The sequence below is a fragment of the Python bivittatus genome, unplaced genomic scaffold (assembly GCF_059951505.1).
Source record: "Python bivittatus isolate LINGU-HERP-01145 unplaced genomic scaffold, Pbiv_v1 ctg000330_np1212, whole genome shotgun sequence".
In the NCBI taxonomy this organism is placed as follows: domain Eukaryota; kingdom Metazoa; phylum Chordata; class Lepidosauria; order Squamata; family Pythonidae; genus Python; species Python bivittatus.
Window position 1 is genome coordinate 19,716,209 of NW_028277058.1, and position 24,933 is coordinate 19,741,141.

At 39.6% G+C, this 24,933-nt stretch overlaps 2 protein-coding genes and 1 long non-coding RNA gene across 3 annotated transcripts; 1 reads left to right on the plus strand and 2 right to left on the minus strand.

The window, feature by feature from the left end:
- Positions 1-2,568: 2,568 nt before the first annotated feature.
- LOC112541528 (uncharacterized) lies at positions 2,569-4,662 on the plus strand. The gene is made up of 3 exons (XR_003085523.2): positions 2,569-2,870; positions 4,238-4,300; positions 4,584-4,662. It is a non-coding gene; the product is annotated as an uncharacterized LOC112541528 (long non-coding RNA).
- A 2,874-nt stretch (positions 4,663-7,536) lies between these two features.
- On the minus strand, positions 7,537-11,969 carry LLPH (LLP homolog, long-term synaptic facilitation factor). Its single transcript, XM_007421355.4, has 3 exons — positions 11,852-11,969; positions 10,670-10,871; positions 7,537-9,740 (listed from the first exon to the last, which is right to left on the minus strand). Exons 2-3 carry the CDS (start codon positions 10,857-10,859, stop codon positions 9,577-9,579), a joined length of 354 nt encoding a protein of 117 aa, XP_007421417.1. The 5' UTR covers positions 10,860-10,871; positions 11,852-11,969; the 3' UTR covers positions 7,537-9,576.
- A 1,879-nt stretch (positions 11,970-13,848) lies between these two features.
- On the minus strand, positions 13,849-24,484 carry TMBIM4 (transmembrane BAX inhibitor motif containing 4). Its single transcript, XM_007421357.4, has 7 exons — positions 24,326-24,484; positions 23,247-23,355; positions 22,355-22,460; positions 21,350-21,383; positions 20,093-20,210; positions 19,723-19,768; positions 13,849-14,982 (listed from the first exon to the last, which is right to left on the minus strand). The coding sequence occupies exons 1-7, from the start codon at positions 24,417-24,419 to the stop codon at positions 14,776-14,778; spliced, it is 714 nt and encodes a 237-aa protein (XP_007421419.1). The 5' UTR covers positions 24,420-24,484; the 3' UTR covers positions 13,849-14,775.
- Positions 24,485-24,933: the final 449 nt, after the last annotated feature.

Consider the following 24,933-nt stretch of genomic DNA (forward strand, 5'->3'; position numbering starts at 1 on the left):
GCCTCTATCATCTTTGTTGCTATGCTTCTTTAAAAAGAAAACTGGTAGAACATGACAATTGTGGAAGCAATCACTGCTTTTGCGGACAAGGAGGACACTGTGGCCTACCACCACTCCAGCTCATTTGTCGGCCACACCCAAAAGCAGAACCTAATTGATTCACTTGCCTGCCACTTATATTTCTAGGATTTTCTTTTAATGGTATATTCCTGCTGTAGCTGCCCTGACCAACTGGCCCATAAAGAAGCACATCATCACTACTAATAAACAATGTTGAGTCATCCTGGATTCAGTGTACACAAACTGAATCAATCAATCTGGAGACCTCCTGGATAAAGGGTTAGACCAGCATTCCCATCCGGCCCAAAGTGCACCACTGCCTTTTAGTCCATTTATTTACTGCACTTAATGTATTTGTTAGGGCTGCAGTGCTTATATAGCACCTGTCAGCAACTCTTTAAAATAGCTGGGTCTTTTCCAAGGATCATGCAGTTGCCCTCCTTGCTGCACCCAGAAAAGTTATGCCTGGTTTAGTAGCTAGACGTATTAAATTGCTGACAGGTGCTACATACACCCCCATACACACTCTTGTCCTTTCAAATCTGAAGTGCTGCATTAACCCGAGCATTTATGTCTCCTGCTGAGTCAGTACCTCAAGGTTTTAGAATAATCACACAGACAACAAAGTAGCAAATAGCTGCTCAAATCAAAATGGAAAGTTACTTTAAAACCCAACATAACCAGCAATTTCAGTATTTTTTGTTCTTCAGGTTCAAGTACAATAAGCAAAATTGTGGATATGGAGGCGAAAATGCTGACATCAGAATATTCCACAATTTCTATCACAATAGAAGGATTCCTTCCCGGAACTGCTCTCTCTCTCTCTGGAGCTGTTCCACTGGCTGCATTAGAGAAAAAGATGGACCTGCAGATGCAATCCAGCAGCTCAACCGAAGCATTGTGTGTTTGGCTTGAGACACTGGCTGCACTCCCCAACTCCACCTCAATTGGTCACTACAAGAATAACTGCAGACCTGCTATCAGAATGTCTTCCTCTCTTCCTTCCTCATCCCCCTTTCCTTTCTTTTTGCATTATGTCCGTAAAATTCTGTGTCTGTGGATAGAGCAACAATACTTGAAATTCTGTGGGTAATTATTCTATTTCTATAGCTATATGTTGCTTCATCTGTTGGAGGTGTGTTAGCGCTGAAGGCCCAGCTTAGGTGGCACCATCTAGCCAATCTTGGCTGAACTCAGAAAGCTAGCCAGGGTTAGTTGGTTATCTTAATAAGCATTGGATGCAAGACCCCCAGGAAATTCCAGAGCTTTAGGTTAGATTGGGAAGTCCAACAAACTGAAGGCAGCAGTGGGAAACCACTTCATGGGCATGTCTGTGAAGTTCATCTTGAGGGAGATTGCTCCTTGGTAGTACTGAGCATGCCAGCTATTCAGCTTTCACACTACATCTTTCCTCATTCCTCATTCCCTATTTGTACACAAACTGGAGTTTAGAACTTGAACCTGCTGCTGTTTTGGTCACACTTTACACACTGCTGGAACAATGGCTTGCACATGGAAAGCTGGAATGCTGTATGGAGCATCACACAGAAAGGTGCAACTGCCATGCCCAATGTTCCAGTTTGAGAAGACAGCACTATATTAAGATAGGATCTGTGGGTGAAAATGAGGTCTCCTGATTCAAGCAAGAGTTTTCTAGAGCTCAATCAGGAAGGGAGAACAGCTGCTGGCTCCTAAAAGTAATCAAATGCAATTCTCCCTCCCCTGTGCACCTTACATCTCTTATCTCCTCCTCCCCCCTGTGGAGCTTGGTGCATTTTCATTATGGAGAAGATACTAAGGCCTTTTTCGCAAGTCTTTGCTCCTAAATCATGGACCCTAACCCTAACCTGAAAAGATGGGAGTTATGGGGGATTGTCTGCAGGTCATCCTGCAGCACCACCTTCCATTCCAAAGCCCACCACCGCCTCCTAGATGCCCTTTTACCCCTGCATCCACCTCTTCCCTTTCTCCCCATCATGGTCGATGCACACCTCCCTTGTCCCTCCTGGCCTCATCCCATTTTGCAGTGCTTCTCCCCAGCAGTGCACCAGCCCTCCAGAATACGGAGGCGCCTTGCCCTGCAGCGCATTCTCATTGATGTCCAACCGCCGAGGAAATGGAGGTCACCCAGTTCCAAGCCTTCTCCTCCGTCCCCTTTCCATATAAATTGTCCTCCCCTTCCAGGGTTGGTGCTGCAGTTCGGTGACGCTTTGTCTTCCTTTGCAAGCTAGCCAGACGTCCACAGGGAAGGAAAACACGGCTTCCGAGCGTGTGTTTGGCTTTAACGATCCAAGGCCTCGAATCTACCGGAGGATCGCCGCAGCCTTGGCTATGAAATGCGAGGCAGAACCGCAGCTCAGCCCGCTTCCAGGACCAAGGCCGCGCCGTTCCAGGAAGTGTAGACTGGAGATCAGGGGCAGGGGAGAGACACCTGAGCGCCGCCGGCCCCCCCTTCGCCCTCCTACGTGGAGGTTCGGAAGCGAAGCGACGGCATGGCCAAGAAGGCCACCGGGTTGCTCCGCTCGGTAGCGCAGATGTCTGGCTTCCGCGGAGGCCTCATTTCACGCAGCTCCGTGGTCTCTCTCGAAAGGGGCGCACGCAGCTCTTCAGAGACACTGTGCGAGGCTGTGGCGGCACGACTGGGAGCCCCCCTTCGCAGCCGACTAGTCACGCAGCTGGCCGCTCCCCGCGCAAGAGGGACGCAGCCTCGCAACTCCCACGTGGCAAAGAGGGCGAAGGTCGCGTGCGCGTGTCCTGTTCTCCGGGCGTCAAAGCTGGGGCTGTGAAACTCTCGCTCTTGGATTGTCCAGGTAGATAGGGACGGGACCGAATACTTCCACAGCTTTGCATGGACAAGCCCCCCACTTTCAGACAACCCCCACCCCCCAGATTTGCTAGCGACCCTGCTTCCCCCGGGTCTTGACCCAGAGTTTGAGAACCTCCGGCTTACAGAACTGCTCCAAGTATTAGTAACGTTTGAAGCAATTCTGATTTCATTTTAAAAAGGAAACCGTTTAAAGAGAAACATTCTTTTTTAAAAATGGATATCCTCTTGCGTGTGGGTAGTATGTGTAGGTATCATCTATCTCTATAATCTCAGCAGATTTCCAAAAAATCAAAACCCACCTTCCCCGAATTCCACTAACACATTCTAAGGAAACGCTTCCTTGGTGGATATACACTGGGGTCTAATACAAGCCCTTTTAGAAGGTATTCAGATTTATTAGCGATCGCCGGATACGACCACAAAGCAACCCAAGGAAGAAAATGAACGGATTTCCCACTGAGTCATATTTGGATATGATCCAGTCGCCGTTTGAATAAGCAGATTGCTTCATTAAGAAGCCCAGACTCCAAGCAAACAGAACAAAGAAAAAGGTTGAAGGGCCCCTTGTAGTAGTAGGAGGAGCAGTGAAGATGCAACGTCAAGTCCATTCTGTTAGCAGCCCAGCAAAGAATACCATTGTTTACCTCATATAATAACCAGCATCCTAGATATTTCCACATTTACCATTCACTGATTCTGGGCAGAATTTCTGAGTTTGTCATTCACAAAACTATCACTTCTGAGAAAAGGATTCAAGTAGATGGAGGGACACAACTCATTTTTTTTAGAAGTTGAAATTCATAATACAGAGCTCGCTATTAAACCAAATTGCAGAACTAAAAGACTTCTCTCTTCTCAAAACAATAGAGATAAATAATCCAATGTGATACAAGACAGCTGCTATGCTAAGGATGTGCTAAAATTGTTTGATTGTGGTTAGAAAAAACTCACATGCTGTGTTGTATCCCTCTTTTAAAAGTCAGTTGTGAAGACAATGCCACTGACCATCAATATTAAGAAAAATGGTTGAAATTTTACAAATAGAACAAGAATTCAGCTCCTTTTCTTTTTCCTAGTTTTTCAAGTTAAAATATTTTAAAATTATTTGAAGCGTACAATAATTTATTTTTAAATTGGTACCTGTGACATGAAGTGAAATCATGTAATGAAATGACTGCTGCCTAAAAATATTACTCAATATTTCTCAATCCTGATTTTTAATATATATAAATAATACAAGTAACGATTTATATGTTTCCTCACAAATTTGTAATGAAATGGGACTATCTTATATTTTTTAAAAAATGTGGTTTGGGAAAAAGAACTCAGAGTGCTGTTTGTTTTTTGCAGTACCATATATTCTGGGGATTTCTTAAAGGGATACCATTTGATACTATCAAAATATGCCTTAAGGTGAGTGTCATGCAGGCTGATGGTGATGGGAATTGTAGTCTAGTATATCTGGAGAAGGTTGGGGAAAGCTGCTTCACATCTTGGTTGGGAATATCATCATTTGTCAGACATTGTCTATGTCATAGCAAAGTCCAGAATGCCCTTTTTGAAGGGGGAAAAAAAATCCAAAACATTGTTTGTTACATTTAAGGAGGCTCTCAGATTTTTTTGTAAGAGAATAGGATTTGTATTATTAAAGAAATTGCTTGAAATGTATTTTAATCATGCACTTTTCTAATTTCAGGTTTTGAGCTTCATTATTGATAGGCCAATTAATGTAGCAGTCAGATTCACTTATCCTTATTTTTCCAGTTTCCTTGGGGTAATAGGTGAGCCATAAGTATTACATGGAAATTTATAAATCCCAAACGTACATCTTAAAGTTGATATAAAAATAAAACTGCAGTGAAATATTTTTAAATTATCAGTAATTGTTTTTTACAAAAACCTTAAATAACAATACTTTTTAAAGAATATTTAGCCATCAAACAGAACATATTAACCCCCTTGTAATTCCAAGCTGACAAGCTAAACCCATTTATTTATTTAAATTTATTATGGCCAGCCCTTCCAGGAGACTCTTTATGAACATTTTTATGATTTTAGATTAGTAGCTATTGTTTCATTTAACAACAGTAAATCAACCCTGAACCAATATTGCTTATTTTCTTATATATAGCATAACCAAGATTAGGGTAACAGGTATACCTGCTTTTAATGTTAATCGTATATGAATGTCCCACTGAAGCAATTTCAGCCCTAGATGCAGGTTGCTGTTGCTACAATCTTTAAAACCTATTTCCTTGTAACAGATTCATACAGTGCCATCTACTGGATATAACAGATTATACAGATTTTATTTAGTTCCCTCACAACTATAAAACTTGTTCTTGCAGACAAACTTCCACACCCCCATGTCTACCAACATCATTTTTAGAGAGAAAGAAGTCAATCACTTTGAACTTCTGGATGCCAATAAAAATTCAAATTAGTGTCAACTGAGTCCTGGGTAACAGTTGGCAGGGAACTAAATAGAGACCTCCAAGGGCTGCTAAATTATTAACTGAAGTGTCATCAGAGGTTAATCACATTTCATTATTGGGTTGCATTTGAACTAGTGACCTAAAGGATAAAAATTAAGTTTCCCTCCATTTACTGATTGCTCTATTCATCTAGACAACTTTTACTCGGCATATTTTGATTTGAGAATGTAAGAGCTTTCCCAAGAGCTTGAAGAAACAAGAAGAAAACTTTTAAAGTTACATCCTCTTCCCATTGATCAATGCCCTGGATATATTTATTTCAGGTGTAGAAATGTTATGCAAGTATCAGTTGAGCCGTGTTTTGTGCCATGCTAGCAGCAAAAATAATAACAGAGGCATTTAAGTTTTCTATGTTTATCATAATAATTGACAGGACCCAAAATGTCAGTATTACTCCCCCAATATCCTGTTGTGACCTATTTTGATATGATAGAAGAGTACCCCTTTAAGAACCTGCCAAGATGACCCCATGCTGAGAGGCCTGAATGAAAGGAATTTATATTTAGTTTTTCAAGTAAATGCTCCATCCTTAACAACAACAAAAAGGAACATAATTGGTGATCAGTAACCCTAGTGATTTTCAAATATCCTCCACTTTTTATAAAAATGATACTGTTAGAAAGGAACAACTTAGGAGATACAGATGACCTCTTTCCATTCTCTCTGCAGTGAACTCTGAACAAATCTAAAACCCAAACACTCTGGCAAGTGATAATAAGCAATTCATTTAATGAGGCTGAGTGTATAGGTTTTATTTGGAATTCCCTGTGTGAGCGTTGTCTTCCTCTCTTTTTCTGGTACTTCTCTTTCTAATAAACTGGCGTCATTGGTTTGATAAGAGAATTTCTCATTAAAACCTTTCCTAGCCTTTTTTCAAAGTTGGAACAAGGTTTATTTTACTTTTATCAACAAATTTATATAGCCGTCCATCTACCAAAAGGAACTCTAGGCTGAGATATAAACTTTGTTAAGGTCTATATTTCTGGGCTTTGGGTAGGAAGTTACAAATACCTTTGTATTTTTTTTCATAGGTCTGGAGTAAGTGGAGAAGTCATCAGTAAAAATGTCCCAAACCTTCCAAGCTGTACAGACTAGAGTGTGTCCAGAAGTCCAGCCTGACTGGCAGTAATCTAGGATAAGTATATTTTACTGGGGAATCCTTGGAAGAATTACTAAAATTGCTCCCTAACTCTGTAAGATCTATTAATCATACAAGCTTACTGTAATTCCTTTGGTGAGAGATACACTCAAAGACTGCATCTTACCCAAATGCAATCACAAAAGTATGCAATCTAACACCTTCCTCAGTTTATCTGCAGAATTAAAACAATGTTGTGATGCAATATTTTAACAATAGCTAGCTAACCTTGGCTGATCCCCAAAAGTTAAGTAGAATACACAAACTTAAATGAGGTTGAATGAAAAGTATTACATCCATACAAAGCCAACAGATAGCCGTTCTGACACACTAGAAACTCTGCCATATTCTTTAGCACCCGTTCTTTCATTTCATTAGTGGGAAGTTATTAGAAAAGGTTGTGTTCCTACTATTTGTAAAATGGAAGCCTACAGTGAATACTCCTCAGTGCACTTTACACAATGCACCATTATTGAGTTTTTTATTTCCAATTTACCTCAGGGTAAAATTCACTGCCAAATGCAGGTTGTTTATGGTGATGACTGTGTTGACATAAGTACTGTGCATCACTGGCCAAAAAATGTAAAGATGGTCAACTGGGAAGTGCTGATTTGGGTGATCAAGAACCAAGGGGACTGCCTGTTAACAGCAACCAACGAGTTTCACGTCAGAAAGGTTGATGGACCAATTAAGGACAAGCAGTGAATCACTCAAAAGGAAATTGCTTTTAAGTTTTGCATTTCACAGAAACATGCTGGTCACATTATTAATGTTCTTCAATATCAGAAAGTTTGTGTGAGATGGGTCCCTTGCATACTGACGACAGAGATGAAAGATTCAAGAGTTGAAATTTGCCAGCAATTGTTGCCACATTATGAGAATGAAGGTGAGGAATTTCTTCATAGCATTGTGATGGAGGCAATATTTGACATCATCATTATGACCCAGAAACAAAACATCAATCCATGGAATATCATCATAAAATTTCATTTATGAAAAAAAATTCAAAACCCAAGTTTCAGCAAGAAAACTCATGGTTACAGGGTTTTTTTAATGGAGATGGTATTATTCACATGGATTTCCTTGAATGTGGCACCATTAGCAACTCAACATTCAAAACCTTGAAACAACCATTAAGCAGCATTTGGAAACAACAAAGAAATTTTGCTACAACATGATAATGCTAGGTGTCACACCTCACAACCACCCATGAGGCCATTGCGAAGTTGGATCTCACCATCTTACCACATCACCATATAGTCCAGATATGGCACCATGCAATTTCTTCCTTTTCCCCAAATTGAAGGAATACCTTTGTGGACATCTGTTTAACTCAAATAAAGAGTTGGAAAGGACTGTCAGGATCCAGTTGAAGAGACAAACTGGAGTTTAATGATGGCTTTCAGAAGCTTGTCCATCATTAGCAGTAATGTGTAGCAAATGGTGGTTATTACATGGAAAGTACATACAGGTAACAAAAGAGCTATATCAAGAATTATTTTCTTGTTTCATTTATTAAAATATCCCTACTTAAAGTTATGGAGGTGGAGGCATTACTTTTTTTTAACTCTTATCTCCTATATATTTTTAAATAATGGGGTTTGCTACTGAGCTTGCTCAGTTTTAAGTGCATCCTTCAACATGCTGCTCCTGCCCCAGCATGGCCTTTGATCCAAGAGACAATGAACACCCTTGATTTAAATGGAAGTCCTAGCAATTTCTGTTTATTTAAATAGAGTAATACCACTTTGTTTTGGGATATAACAAATTCTACCAGCAGATGCCCATAAGTATTGAAATCATAAGAACCATTAAACATCAGAGTGTGAAAGGAATCCACATGTAGTAAAAAAGTTAGAATGTGCCAATCATAGTATAATCAACAGGTTCATAGCCTCACTCCCTGCTCTATATTTGGAGGTTTTTTAAAAGGGTTTTATGAAAAATTCTTTAATTCTATTCTTGTAGCTAACTAAGTCTAAAAATTATTTAAGAAATATTTTTTTAAAATAGTATCCTTATATGGAAACTGAGCCATTCCCTCATGTAATAAAACTCAATTACATTTCACATTACATTCAGTTATTCAAAATTAGTAAACATGCCAATGCCATATAAGAAAATCTGAAATCTAATCATCTTTAAAATCTGAACACACTACACTCCAACATTAAGCTTGTTATTTGTAATTCCAACTAAGTTGGATGGCTCGTACCCCCACATGTACATGTGTATAGGACTATAATGTTACAATATAGTCCTACGCAGGTCTGCTCAGAAATAAATTCCACTGAATTCCCCAGGGACTTATTTTCAGGAAAGGATGCATGGGATTACACTTAGTCTTACTGTTTTGAAAGGAAAAATAAAGCTCCAGATTTATGTATTATTGTCATGCTAGGCCAGAATAAAACAACTTGAGGAAACATATTTGGCTATAGTACACACACTACACAAAACTTTCCCCCTGAAAATCAGTGGCATTCCAAAGCTGTTTACTTTGGATTAGACAATGCCCTTAACACATCAGTGTGCTAAATTCATTTATTTTGGCTTTATTAGCACTGAATATTAAACTAAATATTAACAGATTTTAAAAAGACATTCAAGAATGAGAAATGACAACAAAATAAATATATTTCTGCCAGATACACTTGAAATTGTTGTAGCAAGCCCAAAACTGAAGTACTTATTTCTGTTGAGAATAATCCAACCATCAGTTGGGGCTAAGTTCCATTGAAATGAACAAGCAAGAGTCCTGTGGCACATTAAAGATTAACAAAGTTACTGTTGAACAATCAAGGGGCCCACAATATCTTACCTTATAAAAGAACTCTTGTCTTTAAGGTATCTGAAGATTCTGCTATTTTTTGCTACACTTAACACATCTGCTTTTCTGGAAACCTAAGTCAACAATGTTAAAGCATTTGATGGAAATTTGGTTGCCATCGGACTCTACCTATGTTTAGCTTAATTATAGTCCAGTTTGTCCTTTAGGACTGATGATATAAAACATTACGTTCTTTTTTCCCTTATTTATTAACATTTACCAGACTCTACCACGTTAATCCTTTTGGTGCTTTAGACTTATTTTTCCCTTTGACACGCTTTGCCTTCAGCTTTTTTCTCTGCCTGGGATTCATCCATACTGGATACTGTCCATGTTGATCTAGGAGAGTTTTCTGATTTCTTTTGACATCCATGTCCATCTTACTTCCATCTAGGAAAAAAGCACATAAACAAGTGAATTGCTCTATCAGCTGAAAATAGTAGAGTTAAAAGTTAAGAAAAAAGAAATTGGGGAAACAAAGTAGCAACATAGGTTATTCTAATACTGCTAGGAGGGTGAAGAGCTAGGAAGTGAGGGAGGGGGTAAGAGAGTGCATGTATGGTTGTATTATAAATACTATGATGGTTCTTAAAAACAGTTTCTAAAGTGTTAGCTATGATAGTCTGTTGTACATATGACAAAACTGAAAGTCTAAAAAAAAAATATGCAATTGAAAAAAGATTCAATAAGAAACAGCCAAGTGAAAAGATCATTCTGTTTATAAACAAATGTTGTCTCCTTCCTTGCTTTCCACTATCTATCTTCACAAGAATAGGCATCAGTCTCACAGGTAATCCTTATAGGCTTCTACCTGATTCTCATTAACAGCATTGTTGTTCAACTCCCAGAATTTCCAGCTAGCCTAATCTTTGCTAGGAGATGTTCAATGGAAGAATAAGATCCATGCATCACAACATAGCCTATTTCTGCTATAAATATGCCATCTGGTTACTGCAAAGGTGCATTCTCTGTCGACTCACAGAAGTAGTCTTATCTGTATAGTGATACTGGATGAATTTTTCAAAAGGGAGATGTTGAAAGACAAAGCCAAGGGAAATATGAGAAAAAGTAGCACCAAAGGAATGAAAAGAAGAGGGATATACAGTACCATGATTCCAATTTTTCAGAGCCCATTTGCTGCATACCTTAGAGCAGTGTCTCCCAACTAGGCAACTTCCAGATCCATGGACTAACGCTCAGAATTCTCAGCAATGCCCATGCTGGCTAGGGAATTCTGGAATTTGAGGTCAACACATCTGGAAGTTGCCCAGATTGGGAAACATTGCCTTAGTGCCGTATCTAACAATCATCTGACTCACCGTCTGATTCCTTTTTCTCTATGATTTTCTCAGCAGGAACAACAGTTACTACTTCCTTCACTTCGTCCATTACAACATCACTGTTGGTTTTCAGGATGCTCTGCAACCTAGCAAGTTCCTTGGAGGCATTTTTCTTTCTCTTCTCTGCTCGCATTTTTCTCTTCCATTTGCTCCTTAGACTTTTTGCCATTTCTGTTTGCTTCTATAAATGGGAAAATTATGCATAGCACAATTATGACAGAACAGAACAAGTTACTGGGCTTGTGTAAACAGGAATTTGTCCTCAGAAATCCAGCTACACCAAGAATATCTCCTATTTATGCACAGGATCAAAAATGTATTTCCTCAGAGACACTTCTCAACAAACAATATCCATCTTTGTTTAAAACATAATTGGGCTCAGTTTGGAAACAAATTTGCATCCACGGCTCCTTACTTGCAAATAATACTTTCCTGCTTTCCAAAGCTACACAGTAACCTAGAAATACAAAACTTTTACAAATACTCCTGAACTTCCCCCACAGCAGAAGCAATCTATGGGAAGCCTTCTAAAGGGCTAGCCACCACTGCTCATTTGTCCCTCTAAACCAGTGTTTCTCAGCCTTGGCAACTTTAAGATATGTGGACTTCAACTCCCAGAATTCACCAGTCAGCTGGCTGGGGAATTTTGGGAGTTGAAGTCCACATGACTTAAAGTCGCTAAGGTTGAGGAACACTGCTCTAAACTCTGGCGGTTCTGAGCAGTCAAGTTAAAATCGCGGCTCATTATTTAGGATAAAAATGCTAAGTATGAAAGGTTTCCTGGGTGTCCCCCATCCAAGGACTTCTGCTTAGCTTTTCAAGATCAGCCATGGCCAGATAAATGCTGTCACCGAGCTGGTCTTATTAGTTGGAAGCTACTCCATTTCTTCTGGGCCAGTGTGTCAGACCTAGTTAGTCCTTGGGCAGGAGACCACCAGGGAATCCCAGGGCTGTGGGTTAGCCTAAAGAGTTGAACCAACGTCCTAGACGAGGCAACGGTAAACCACTGCCGTGCCGTTGCCGCTGGGCGGACACGTTCAGAAAGGGATCAGAAGTTGAAATAAACTCGGAGACTTGACTTATGACAGGGACCTGGGAAGCCTGGCCTCCAAGTACGGCAGCTACTCTAGAAAATACCGCCCCACGCCCTTCCTCCGGTACCTGAGCACGCGGCGCTAGAACTCACAGCTCCCCACGTTCGCTTCCACCGGATGTGACTACAACAAGCGGGGAGCCACCGCGCTTCTTCCGGATTTGCGTAGGCTTCTGCTTCCCCGCGAGGCCGATGAAGGAGTCGCGTCCTTCTCGCGCTGTCCCACAGAGCCCCCTTGCGAGCTCCTCCGGTATTACTCAAAGGGACCCGCTGTAGCCTGGGGGTGGGGCCGACCGGCCGGCTGGGCTCTCGGAGCTGCGGGGCTGTAATCGTGGGCGTCTCCTCCGGAATGAGCCAGGAGGCAGTCCTTCCCCGGCGGACCTAGTGACTATTTAGGTGCAGTTTCTCGAGCAATACCCCCGCGGTTCTCACGGGCCAGGTATGCTAAGCGGAAGGTTTGGCGGCTGTGGTGTGCGCGGCTTTCCTTTGGAAAAAGGAGCCGCGTTCATTTTTCAGCCTGTTTTAGCTGTGATTCTTCAAATCGTCCAGCTTCAAAGGAAAGGTCTTTGGCCGCGCTGTCTGGTAATAACCGGAGTGGTGGTTCAACTCATCTCGAGAGCAGAAAGAGGTAAAGCTTTCAGCCAGCGGGCAGGAGGAGCGAGCTGGCGAGAAAAGCAGGTGGTCCCAAAAAGTCATAACTTCAACTTCCTACAAATGTTGCCCGGTTGAGTAACGCTGATGACTGCATTCAACAGAGCTTACATACATTATATACCTACGTAACCAGTCTTCTGGAAAGGAAAATTACGAGGTGACATTTCTGGGCAAAGCTCAGAAGTTATGCTAGCATCCAAGTCTTAAATTCTGATGGTGCACTTGGAAAATAAGCCTGGGTTTATGGTATTTAACTGTTTTATGGTATTTATAGCTCACTGCTATAAATGAATGTGTAAAGTTTCCATAGCATTTTTTAAATTTATTTTTTAATTTAGAGGATTTGCATGCTGCCCTGGTCCTTAACAGCTCACAGAATTAAAACAAACCTTAAAACATTATTAAAGCAATACACTTAAACAAAACAAGGTGATTAGAACAGTAGAAAATTCTGGGCAAACAACTATGCTTTGAATCTTCTAAATAGTAAAAAGGCTAAATTGTAAAAAAATCCACAATATGGTGGAAAACAGAAATAATCGTAGATAGCAAGTGAAACCCCGGTAGAACCTGCAGAAGAGGCTCTACTGGTGATCTAAGAGTCCAGGGCAGACTACTTGGGAGTATGTAAGCAGCTTGGTCCTAAGCCATGAAAGGCTCTTTACACCATTGCAAGCATCTTGAATGGGGCTCAGAAGACAACTGACAAACTCACAAGCATTTTTTGGTGGGACTTTCAACAGATACCTGTGCTGCCATAAGCTGGATGAATTGTGGAACACCTTCAAGGGCTATCACAATCCAATTATGAGTCACAAAACCAGGTCTTTCTCCTCAATGCAGGAATGCAACTGTTGTATCAGCCAAAGCTGATAAAAGACTCTCACTACAACTGAAGTAGCATGGCTGTCCACATCTGTAATCACTGTAACCACAGCCTGGAGGTTTTTTGGAAGTTAAGATAATTTAAGTCCTGGTATGTCACAATATTTTTTTTTGGAAGCTAAGCTAACATAAGTAAATCCTACTATGTCATAATTTTTTGGGAAGCTACGCTAATGTGAGTTCTACTATGTTACAATAATTTCCTGTAACTGTGGACTATAAGTGTTACTGAATTGGGATCTTGTAATTAAAAGTTGAACTCTGAAAACAGATTTTAAATAAAGGCTTGAAACAACTTTTGACTTTGGAACTACTTTTAATAACAGGCTGAAACTAAAAATAAAATAGGGTGACACTGATAATTAAAATATCAGTGAGCAGAGATCTCTGAGATTGCACTCTTCAGGATATTCACAATTCAAATAATTATATAATACAACTTTTTCTGCTTAACAGTGACAAAACTATCTACATGTCTTACAACAGTAGAAAACAAGGAAACAGAGAAAAAGGCTCACATAATGAACATTTCATTAAAATTTATTTTTATTAGTTTTTAATATCCTGCCAGAACAGCAGACGGAATGTAACTAACTTTGCCAGCACTTCACCGTAAAAGAACCATCTAATAAATATTCTACTGCACAAAAATATTTCATCTCTTATAACAATTAGTGAAAAGGCCCTGAGAATGGATTCAAATAAGTTTCAAACTTTTTCTGCATTCTAAAAAGGACCTAGAAAAAACATGATATGGTATTTCTGTACTTTCTAAAATTTCAGAACAGAGAAAATCTTCTGCCAATCAATTCTTTATATGCTTACTTTAATTGATGATCCATCTTCAGAATCTTCCCATAAAAAGTTATTTCTCCCTATACAAGGTTTTTCCTCCCCAAATACAGCATACTTGGAAGTACAGATACTTAACGAGAAAAAGTAGAATTATGTTGTAGGATCAGTCCTTCAAATTAAAATGCTCATAAAGTTTTTCACAAATGAACACCAACAATAGAATTTTAGCTTATTTAAAGTTTCAATGTTCAATAGTGAAATCAAGGAGACTTATGCTATCCAGCCAGCAACAACTGTGAATCTCAAAGGACACATCTGTGGCAATTACTGCAGGAATAAAATAGAATTTTAATAGTACTTATTGGCACAAATGGAAGTTGATGAGCAAGTCTTTCAATCAATACTAATAATATGCAAATGGATGGAGCAAAGCCTTTGCCAAACAGCCAAGATGCCTGTAATATATAATTAACTGATCTCAGAATAGACTCAGTAAGAATCAGCTCTCTAAAACACTGTTTATACAGAAAACACTGAAGCCGGCACAGAATGTAAAAACAGGCTTCAATCTCAAAGTAGATGGCAGATTTTCTAGGTCTTAATTAACTCTTTAGATACCACATATGAATTATCTTAAACTTTGAATTAAAATTCCCAATTACTTTTTATTAAATGCTTCTAGCAAACGCAGCAGGTGCAAAAACAGATTGAGGATGTCCAAATAAAGGTTGATTGCAGCCAGTATGTATTCTTCAGGGGAGAGTTTGTGCATTAATAGATGAGTGTCATAGATGATAAATCCACAGAACAGAAATGCTCCTGCAGCAGCAAATACCAGCTCTACTACTTCATTATTGAAAAAGAACTATAAACAAGAACAGGGAGCAGATAAATGCAGGTTCAGTGTAATTTTTTTTCATAAAAGCATATTAATATCACAGTTAACTATAATGGAACTATAATTAAAACTCTGAAAAATGATTTTTTTTAATGGAGAAGTTGAGTACACCAATTCATATTTTTGTGTAGATTACACAAAATTATACAGTACTGTGCAAAAGTTTTAGACAGGTATGAAAAAATGCGGTAAAGAAAGAATGCTTTCAAAAATATATATTGTAATTGTTTATGTTTATCAATTTACAAAATGCAAAGTGAGTGAACAGAAGAGAAATCTAAATCAAATCAATATTTGGTGTGACTACCCTTTGGCTTCAAACCAGCATCAATTCTTACACTTGCACACTTTGTACACTTGCACAAAGTCAGGGATCTTGTAGGATTAGAGTCAGGTGTATGATTAACCAATTATACCAAGCAGGTGCTAATGTTCATCAATTTCATATGTAGGTTGAAACACAGTCATTAACTGAAACAAACAGCTGTGTAGGAGGCTTAAAACTGGGTGAGGAACAGCCAAACTCTGCTACTAAGGTGAGGTTGTGGAAGACAGTTTCATGTCATGTACCATGACAAGGCTGAGCACAGCAACAAAGCACAAGGTAGTTATACTGCATCAACAAGGTCTCTCCCAGGCAAAACTTTCAAGGCAGACAGGGGTTTCAAGATGTGCTGTTCAAGCTCTTTTGAAGAAGCACAAAGAAACGGGCAACGGTGAAGACTGTAGATGCAGTGGTTGGCCAAGGAAACTTAATGAAGGAGATAGAAGACACATCATGCTTGCTTCCCTTTGACATTGGAAGATGTCCAGCAGTGCCATCAGCACAGAACTAGTAGAAATCAGTGGGACCCAGATATGCCCATCTACTGTCTGGAGAAGTCTGGCCAAAATGGTCTTCATGGAAGAATTGTGGCCAAAAAGCCATACCTCCAACATGGAAACAAGGCTAAATGACTCAACCATGTGTGAAAACACAGGAACTGGGGTGCAGAAAAATGGCAGCAGGTACTCTGGACTGATGAGTCAAAATTTGAAATATTTGGCTGTAGCAGGAGGCAGTTTGTTTGCCAAAGGGCTGGAGAGTGGTACAGTAATGAGTGTCTGCAGGCAACAGTGAAGCATGGTGGAAGTTCCTTGCAAGTTTGGGGCTGCATTTCTGCAAATGGAGTTGGAGATTTGGTCAGGATCAATGGTGTCCTCAATACTGAGAAATACAGGCAGATACAGTGGGGCAAAAAAGTATTTAGTCAGCCACCAGTTGTGCAAGTTCTCCCACTTAAAAAGATGAGAGAGGCCTGTAATTTTCATCATAGGTATACCTCAACTATGAGAGACAAAATGGGGGAAAAAATCCAGAAAATCACATTGTCTGATTTTTAAAGAATTTATTTGCAAATCATGGTGGAAAATAAGTATTTGGTCAATATCAAAAGTTCATCTCAATACTTTGTTATATATCCTTTGTTGGCAATGACACAGGTCAAACATTTTCTGTAAGTCTTCACAAGGTTTTCACACACTGTTGCTGGTATTTTGGCCCATTCCTCCATGCAGATCTCCTCTAGAGCAGTGATGTTTCGGGGCTGTCGCTGGGCAACACGGACTTTCAACTCCCTCCAAAGGTTTTCCATGGGGTTGAGATCTGGAGACTGGCTAGGCCACTCCAGGACCTTGAAATGCTTCTTACGAAGCCACTCCTTCGTTGCCCGGGCGGTGTGTTTGGGATCATTGTCATGCTGAAAGACCCAGCCACGTTTCATCTTCAATGCCCTTGCTGATGGAAGGAGGTGTTCACTCAAAATCTCACGATACATGGCCCCATTCATTCTTTCCTTTACACGGATCAGTCGTCCTGGTCCCTTTCCAGAAAAACAGCCCCAAAGCATGATGTTTCCACCCCCATGCTTCACAGTAGGTATGGTGTTCTTTGGATGCAACTCAGCATTCTCTCTCCTCCAAACACGAGGAGTTGAGTTTAGACCAAAACATTCTACTTTGGTTTCATCTGACCATATGACATTCTCCCAATCCTCTTCTGGATCATCCAAATGCTCTCTAGCAAACTTCAGATGGGCCTGGACATGTACTGGCTTAAGCAGGGGGACACGTCTGGCACTGCAGGATTTGAGTCCCTGGCGGCGTAGTGTGTTACCGATGGTAGCCTTTGTTACTTTGGTCCCAGCTCTCTGCAGGTCATTCACTAGGTCCCCCCGTGTGGTTCTTGGATTTTTGCTCACCATTCTTGTGATCATTTTGACCCCACAGGGTGAAATCTTGCATGGAGCCCCAGATCGAGGGAGATTATCAGTGGTCTTGTATGTCTACCATTTTCTAATTATTGCTCCCACAGTTGATTTCTTCACATCAAGCTGCTTGCCTATTGCAGATTCAGTCTTCCCAGCCTGGTGCAGGTCTACAATTTTGTTTCTGGTGTCCTTCAACAGCTCTTTGGTCTTGGCCATAGTGGAGTTTGGAGTGTGATTGTTTGAGGTTGTGGACAGGTGTCTTTTATACTGATAACAAGGTCAAACAGGTGCCATTACTACAGGTAACGAGTGGAGGACAGAGGAGCCTCTTAAAGAAGTAGTTACAGGTCTGTGAGAGCCAGACATCTTGCTTGTTTGTAGGTGACCAAATACTTATTTTCCACCATGATTTGCAAATAAATTCTTTAAAAATCAGACAATGTGATTTTCTGGATTTTTTTTTCTCATTTTGTCTCTCATAGTTGAGGTATACCTATGATGAAAATTACAGGCCTCTCTCATCTTTTTAAGTGGGAGAACTTGCACAATTGGTGGCTGACTAAATACTTTTTTGCCCCACTGTATCCATCATGCCATACCATCAGGGAAGCGTGTGATTGGCCCCAAATTTATTTTGCAGCAGGACGACGACCCCAAACATACACCCAATGTCATTAAGAACTATCTTCAGTGTAAAGAAGAACAAGGAGTCCTGGAAGTGATGGTTTGGCCCCCACAGAGCCCTGATCTCAACATCACTGAGTCTGTCTGGGATTACATGAAGAGACAGAAGGATTTGAGGCAGCCTACATCCACAGGAGATCTGTGGTTAGTTCTCCAAGATGTTTGGAACAACCTACCTGCTGAGTTTCTTCAAAAATTGTGTGCAAGTGTACCTCGAAGAATTGATGCTGTTTTGAAGGCAAAGGGTGGTCACACCAAATATTGATTTGCTCTTGGTCACACCAAATATTGAGTTCTCTTCTGTTTGCTCACTTTGCATTTTGTAAATTGATAAACATAAACAATTACAATATATATTTTTGAAAGCATTCTTACTTTACAGCATTGTTTCACACCTGCCTAAAACTTTTGAACAGTACTGTAGGTCATTCTTTAAGATTTCCCCTATTACCAGCAAAATAAGATCTTGTCATATCCTATGATTGTCAGTGGTTCCTAAAGCAACAGACCTAACTTTACTTCAAATTATATACATCTCTAAATTTCAATGCAACTGCATCTTCTCAATTTAAAGTTTACGGGACAACATTTTGAATGAATAAAGTTGAGAATACTACTTTTCTAAATGCTGCAAGTCTTTTGAAGGAAGGATTGTATGTTTTGTCACTACAGTATTGCTAACACTGTAGTCAATCTGAAAGACATGTTAATGAACTCTTCAAAAATTGAGTCAATTAGACCATCTGAATTTTGCATTCTGAGGAAATCTAAAAGCTTTTCCTGCTCTCCTTTCACAGATTTATAATGTTCTTATTAAATAATAACTTATCTGTTAATATATTTTGTGTCACCTTTATCTCTGACAAAATACACTCCATCTGTTTAAACATACATTGTTTTTCCTACTTTAAATTAACATACATTGTTTTTCCTACTTTACTTTGTACACAAATATGACAATCAATCTCCCATGTGCTGCGGTCATTTCCAGCATAATTTTTATGTATGTATTCAGTGAAGCTTTCTTGAGGGAAGTGGGTAGAGGATCTATTCCTTGACACAGACTTAGGAGCAGCCACAGTGATTGGAAGTAGGCACCTACACAGCTGACAATTGCTTTGATTATCAAGCTGAGTCAGGATTAATGAATTTATGGCTGAACTGCAGAAACCATAGCCAGGAAAAGGTTTGCAGATCATCATTCTGCATGCCTGGATAGACCAGCCTCAAAATGCAAAAGCTCCTTTATTTTAGCTATCTAAGCCAATAACAGAAAAATATTAAAAACAGAACTATAGAAGGCCTTTGAGTTACAGATATTGGTATCTATTTTACTGCTTTTTGATTTGTTGACTTGTGATTTTCTGTAGTATAATTATTGTTTATTATGTAAAACTATTTGTACCCTGGACATGTTATTTTTGAGACTGTAACTTGTTGAAACTCTCAACTGAGCAAAAAAATTGAAAACATAAAACCAGTTTAAATTTAATCTTAACAGTATGTATTTATAATACATATATTACTTAATTTAAAAATTCTTAAAACTAATTTCAACTTCTCCCCAATTTTCATTAATAAGCTATATGCTCACAATCCTCAAATGCATATATAGGACTTGCCTTGATAAAGAAGAACACAATTATCAGTTTAAAAAACCAAGATTTTAAAATGGGGTTTATCTTCTAATACTATCTTAATTCCATCTATTTAAGATAGTTAATATCCTATAGAGACCTCCAAAATTTTAATTATCTAATGAATAACCTCTTACCTTTAAAAAGCTTGACAGAAGAAGAATCCATAAACAAGTAAACAGCCTGTGAATGCACATTGATAGATTTGACTTGTTTGTAATATACTTTTAACTTAGGTTTTTAAAAATGCGGGATACACATATTTCCTATAAATTATTATGAAGTACAAAATCACATGTTGAAATAATCAGCAGCCATTTCTCTTTCCCTTATTCACAAAGCACACTTGCAAACCCCCTGCCTTGGTTCTCTTGCCGCAGTCACAACATATTGAGCTACCCTGCAGCAAATCTTAAAAGAAGCCACCATCTCTGATTGTTATTCCAGGGAGACAGGTTAACTCTAGAAATGCCCAAATGCCCATGCGTGTAATAGAAATTAGCTTACCCCGCTCCAACTTTGCTGAAATCCCGTTTGGACTGCAACGTGTACACAGTTAGAGCCAAAAACACAGCAGTTGTCAGAATAAAGGCTTGCAGGACAATAGATACTTCATAGAAAGTCACTAGCAAGGGGGGGAAAAACAAATGTGGAGAATATTTGATATAATCACCTTGTCTTAAACTAATATATTTTTATATTATGCTCATATTTTTCATACATAAAACCACACTGTAATTCTACAATCTACTATAACTGTTCACAGGTTGAGAGAGTTTGACAAATGATGGGCTGTATACATTCTAAGATACAGATTTTGTTCTATTAATACTTCATAGCAGAAAGGAGGGAGGGGGACCCAATGTAACAACACAGAGACCTATCTGTTCCTTTTAAATACTGGTTTCTTTTTATCCAGAAAGTACTAATAGAAATTAAATCTGGATTTAGTCATATGTTTTTCTTATTTTAAAGAAATAAGCTTAAAGCAAAAGGCTTGAGTTGCTTTGGAAAATGGCTGGAGGGCTTCTCTCCTTAGCCTCTGAGTGGAAAGGTCATCGTTATTCATCTCCCTCATTTCTAGACAGAATCGCTATACAAAAATAATTCAAACATTTCAAGGTACATGCAGCCTTCAAGCCAATATAGACCTATTTCTGACAATACAGAGTTCCGTAATACAGTGGCTGTGGGTATCAGTAAAAAAGCTGATACTTCTTGTAAGCAATAAACCTTGGGAAGATATTTCCCTTTTCACTGTACTGACTCTGATGTCTTCAGAAACAGCCTGTGGGTACTTTGAAATAACCCTGCCCATTTCTTTCTTGGCATTTGTTGGGTTAAGAGAGAGATTCTCCACCAGCAAGGGTAATTTTGTCAGCCCCTTGGGGAACAGTTATTACATCATGGACAATTACAAATAGTAAAATTGAGCTTCTTTCATCCTTATCTCAGATGATAAGGATTCAAGCAATCATTGTATAAATAATTCACAACTGCAGCCTACTCCTTTATCAGAAAACTTCCTTTGGTGCATAGTGAGGCTGTGAGGAAAAAAATTCAGAAGGTCTCTGCACAAACATATGCAGATATATTGGTTCAATAATGAAAATAGTTCATTTGTTGGAATTCTTGTTTCACTACTGCTTTCATCTTAATAAAGATTGCTAAAGAGAACTCTCATTCATGCTTGGAAAAATATCACTTTCAGTTCAGGCAGCTACCAAAGGCCTGATGCTGTCAATAAAATAGGATAAATCTTACCTGTAATAGCAACAGTCAGTGCTTCTAAAAGAGTCTACGAGGAACAAAGAAAAGAGTATCACTCAATTAATTTGATCCAAATAACAACTTACAGAAATTTGTGCAGACAAGAGCTGTATTTGATACCAAAGAGGTATTCATTAGACATGTTAAAATTGAGCTCCATGTATATCAGCTGAAAAATATATGTATTATACTAAGGAGAATTGGGATTTCCTCATCTACCCTTTTCTTTGCCTAAAAAAAAAAAGGATTGGTAGCTGAGTTTACTGCCTACATACTGCTCCCAACCCCAGGCTGGTGACCCCAAAGCCCCCAATGAATGTACTGTCAGAATACGCAGCAATCTGTGATTTTGCAAGTTCAAGTTTTTGTTCTTTTTTAACCAGAAAAACAGATATATTAAGCTTCTACTTTCTACAACTTCCCATCATTCCCTCTAAAAATATGTTGCTGGATCACAGCATTGTCCCACAGCACCTGGTGGTTGACAATGCTACTACTATTGTTGACTGCTGCTACCTATGAAGAGGTGTGGATCCCAGCCAAAGTTTTAGAACCCTAGTATAAAAAAACACATCCAGTATAAACATACCTTTGAAAGCAAGTATTTTCACATCATTAAGTCACCACCCCTCTATTTGCACTAGTAAAATCAGCCACCAGTTTTCTGAACAATAGAGATCAGCTAGGCTTGCCTCTGAAAGCTAATTTTTTTTTTCTGATGTATGGAAACTTACTCCACTATCCACGTTCAAAAGCTAAGCAGAAGGAAACAGGGTATACATCATTTTCAAAGGGACAGCATATGCTCCACAGATGTCTGCTAAAATGCTTTTCCTTTTTAAAAATTACATTAACAGAAGAGCTACTAGAAGAACAAAAGTAAAACAAAAATACTTATGGGAGTAAAATTTGGAAATATACAATAGAATACATTCATCTCACTAGATCAAGTGCAACTATCAAAGAGTGAGACTAATCATGCATTATATAAATACTTACAAATCCAAAGAGAAGATATAAATTAACTGGATACTGATGTCTGTACAGAGTTAAAGCCACAATCACAACCAAAGAACCAAGCAAGGCCACCAAAAGTAAAGCAGGGCTGTAAGTTTTAGTAAGACAACATAATATTAGGAAACAATCCTCTTTCTATATCTTTTGTCTACTCCAAAACAAGATAATCTATAAAACAATCTTACAAATATTTAAAATACTTCAGTAAGTCTAGAAAGAATAAAACATCTCTGTTAGTCAAACTGAATTACAACATCTATGGTAAGTTATCAGTATTTCTAATATTTGAAGTCCTCTGCTCTTAAATAAAAAAGACATATTCACAATAGCAATCTATTTCTGGGTGAGTTACATTAGTTAACTATATAGGCTTCATTGAGAGACATAGCTGAAGGGGGAAGAAGCTACTTACTGGCAGGGAAGAAAATAAATGGGCTATTATCTAAGGTAGGAGCAAAACCCACTTTTTGCTTCTAAGGCTTACTGTATCAGGGCTTAGAAGCAAGTTTTCTCACACCCAAATAGTGGAACCTTTATATATTTTCTCTCTCAAGCAGATTGCTCTTAAGAAGAAATGAACAAATGTTCCCAGTAACTCTGTTCAAGTGGGACCAGTATCTTCTCTTTCCTACCTCTGTGAACATGCTATTCCTTGAAACAATTCCCTAGACCAGTGTTTCTCAACCTTGGCAACTTCAAGATGCTGGCTGGGGAATTCTGAGAGTTGAAGTCCACACATCTTAAAGTTGCCAAGGTTGAGAAACACAGCCCTTGACTACCTTGCAGAATCATAAAATTTCAGAAGGCACTGGATCCATATTTACTTTGCATTCAAAAATGAAGCAAATTCAACCAGATTCACTATAGATCCTACCTTTCATGTACAAATGTCCGAATTGTGGTGGAGTAGAGAAAAACTGCAGAGGTCACAGTTGTCAAAAGAATCTGGACTGAAAGTATGCTGTAGACTTTGCGCAGAAAAGCTATGATATAGAAAACAAGCACAGTTCATTATTGCTTAATTTATTTTCAAGACTTATGCTGAAATCAAATATACATACATTGAATGAAGTAATGAAATAAAAACAATCTGAAGATTTTTAATGGTATCCATTGCAATAGAAACTGGATCATCAGAGGACAGTCATATTACTATGACACTACAGTTGATTAGCATCCAAAAACGAATGTATTGTGGTATGTGAGTAGGCCAAGACTCCCACACATAGAACCATGTTTCATATGAATGTAGAATTCTTGATGCAAGATGGTGCAGGTCTCCAGTACTGCCCTATTAAAAATGGATTTAAAAGTCCTGCAGAGTTGACCAGACCACATACTCTCTCCCTGAGGCAACATATTCACTGTAGATCGTTCTGTAATTTGTTCTACTACCTTTGCCAAATTACCCTCCTAAAGAATGGCCATATTTCATCTGTAACACTGGGACTATCTGGAATGTGGATGCAAAAATATTGGACCATTTTTCTGATAGAAAGTACCATCAGAAAAAACTATCAAAACTCAAGACAAGTCCCCCACCCTCACCCCCACCCCACCCCACGCCTTGATGTTCTGGGTTTGCATTCCCACTTGGGCGGAAGGCCACTTCACTGACATGGCAAGACCCGTGATTCCACGGTTTCCGACGAGCACCGCCACTTTTGCGCAGTGGCGGGGAGGACTCGCAGGGGACACCTTCCCGCTCGAAAAAATGCCCGCCCCCCCATCTCCGCGGGGCCCCAAAGCATAACAGGCAATTTAGCCTGGAGTGAACCAGAGACACAGACTTCTTTCTGTTTACAAACAAGAATAGCTTCGTCCCCGAAGGCCGAGGGAAGGAAGCTAAACGGGAGAAGAGGAGGCTCCATCGGGGAGAGGCGAAGGTGACGACTTCGGGATGTAAATTGGAGAGGCGAGGGGGCCGAGAGGGGGCTGACGGGGACTCTTTACCCATGCGGATGTGTACGCTAGCCGACGCGACGTTAGTGCCATAATTGAAATCGTCCTCAATGGACGACCTCGGGTAACTCTCCGCAGCCATCATCGCGGTCGCTTCCCCTCCCGAACTTCCGGGTCTGCGTTTCTAAATCGGTCGCTGAGGGCGTCGCTCGCAACTTCCGGCTTGCGCTCGCTTGGGCTGGGGCGGTCGTGGTCTTGGCATTCCAACGGTGATGTCATCGCCAGCCAATGGTTGCGTTCTAAGGAGAGACAGAGGCGGGAAGAGCGCTGCCGCCTGCCTGGCTCCATTACTCCTTTGTTGTGTGGCGGCGTTCTCTGAGCTGGGGCTTTTCCCTTGCTGTGCTGCAGGTTCGAGAAGACTGCTGGCGTGAATGCTGACCCTTGACAGGATTTTAAATAATTAGCTCTAAAGCTTATTTATTAAAGTCATTAAATTTAAAACTTAAATCGTTAGCTCTAAAAGTGCTGTCTAGTGTGGGGAGGAACATTCCTAGGCTGAATTTACAGACGACTGAAGAATATTCTGAGCTCGAGGTTGTCTATGAGGTAGATTCCCTTGAGACTCCGAAAGGCTAATAAGGTACTGGCAAAATCTAAAG

What these genes read in the sequence shown, in the direction of transcription:
- LLPH (XM_007421355.4), bottom strand. Translation starts at nt 10,859, where the DNA reads ATGGCAAAAAGTCTAAGGAGCAAATGGAAGAGAAAAATGCGAGCAGAG. An exon ending in AGAGAAAAAGGAATCAGACG is followed by an intron (nt 9,741 to 10,669) that starts GTGAGTCAGATG and finishes CTTTTTTCCTAG; the next exon opens with ATGGAAGTAAGATGGACATG.
- TMBIM4 (XM_007421357.4), bottom strand. Translation starts at nt 24,419, where the DNA reads ATGATGGCTGCGGAGAGTTACCCGAGGTCGTCCATTGAGGACGATTTC. An exon ending in TAGCGTACACATCCGCATGG is followed by an intron (nt 23,356 to 24,325) that starts GTAAAGAGTCCC and finishes TCTATATCATAG; the next exon opens with CTTTTCTGCGCAAAGTCTAC. An exon ending in ACTGACTGTTGCTATTACAG is followed by an intron (nt 20,211 to 21,349) that starts GTAAGATTTATC and finishes CCCCCTTGCTAG; the next exon opens with TGACTTTCTATGAAGTATCT.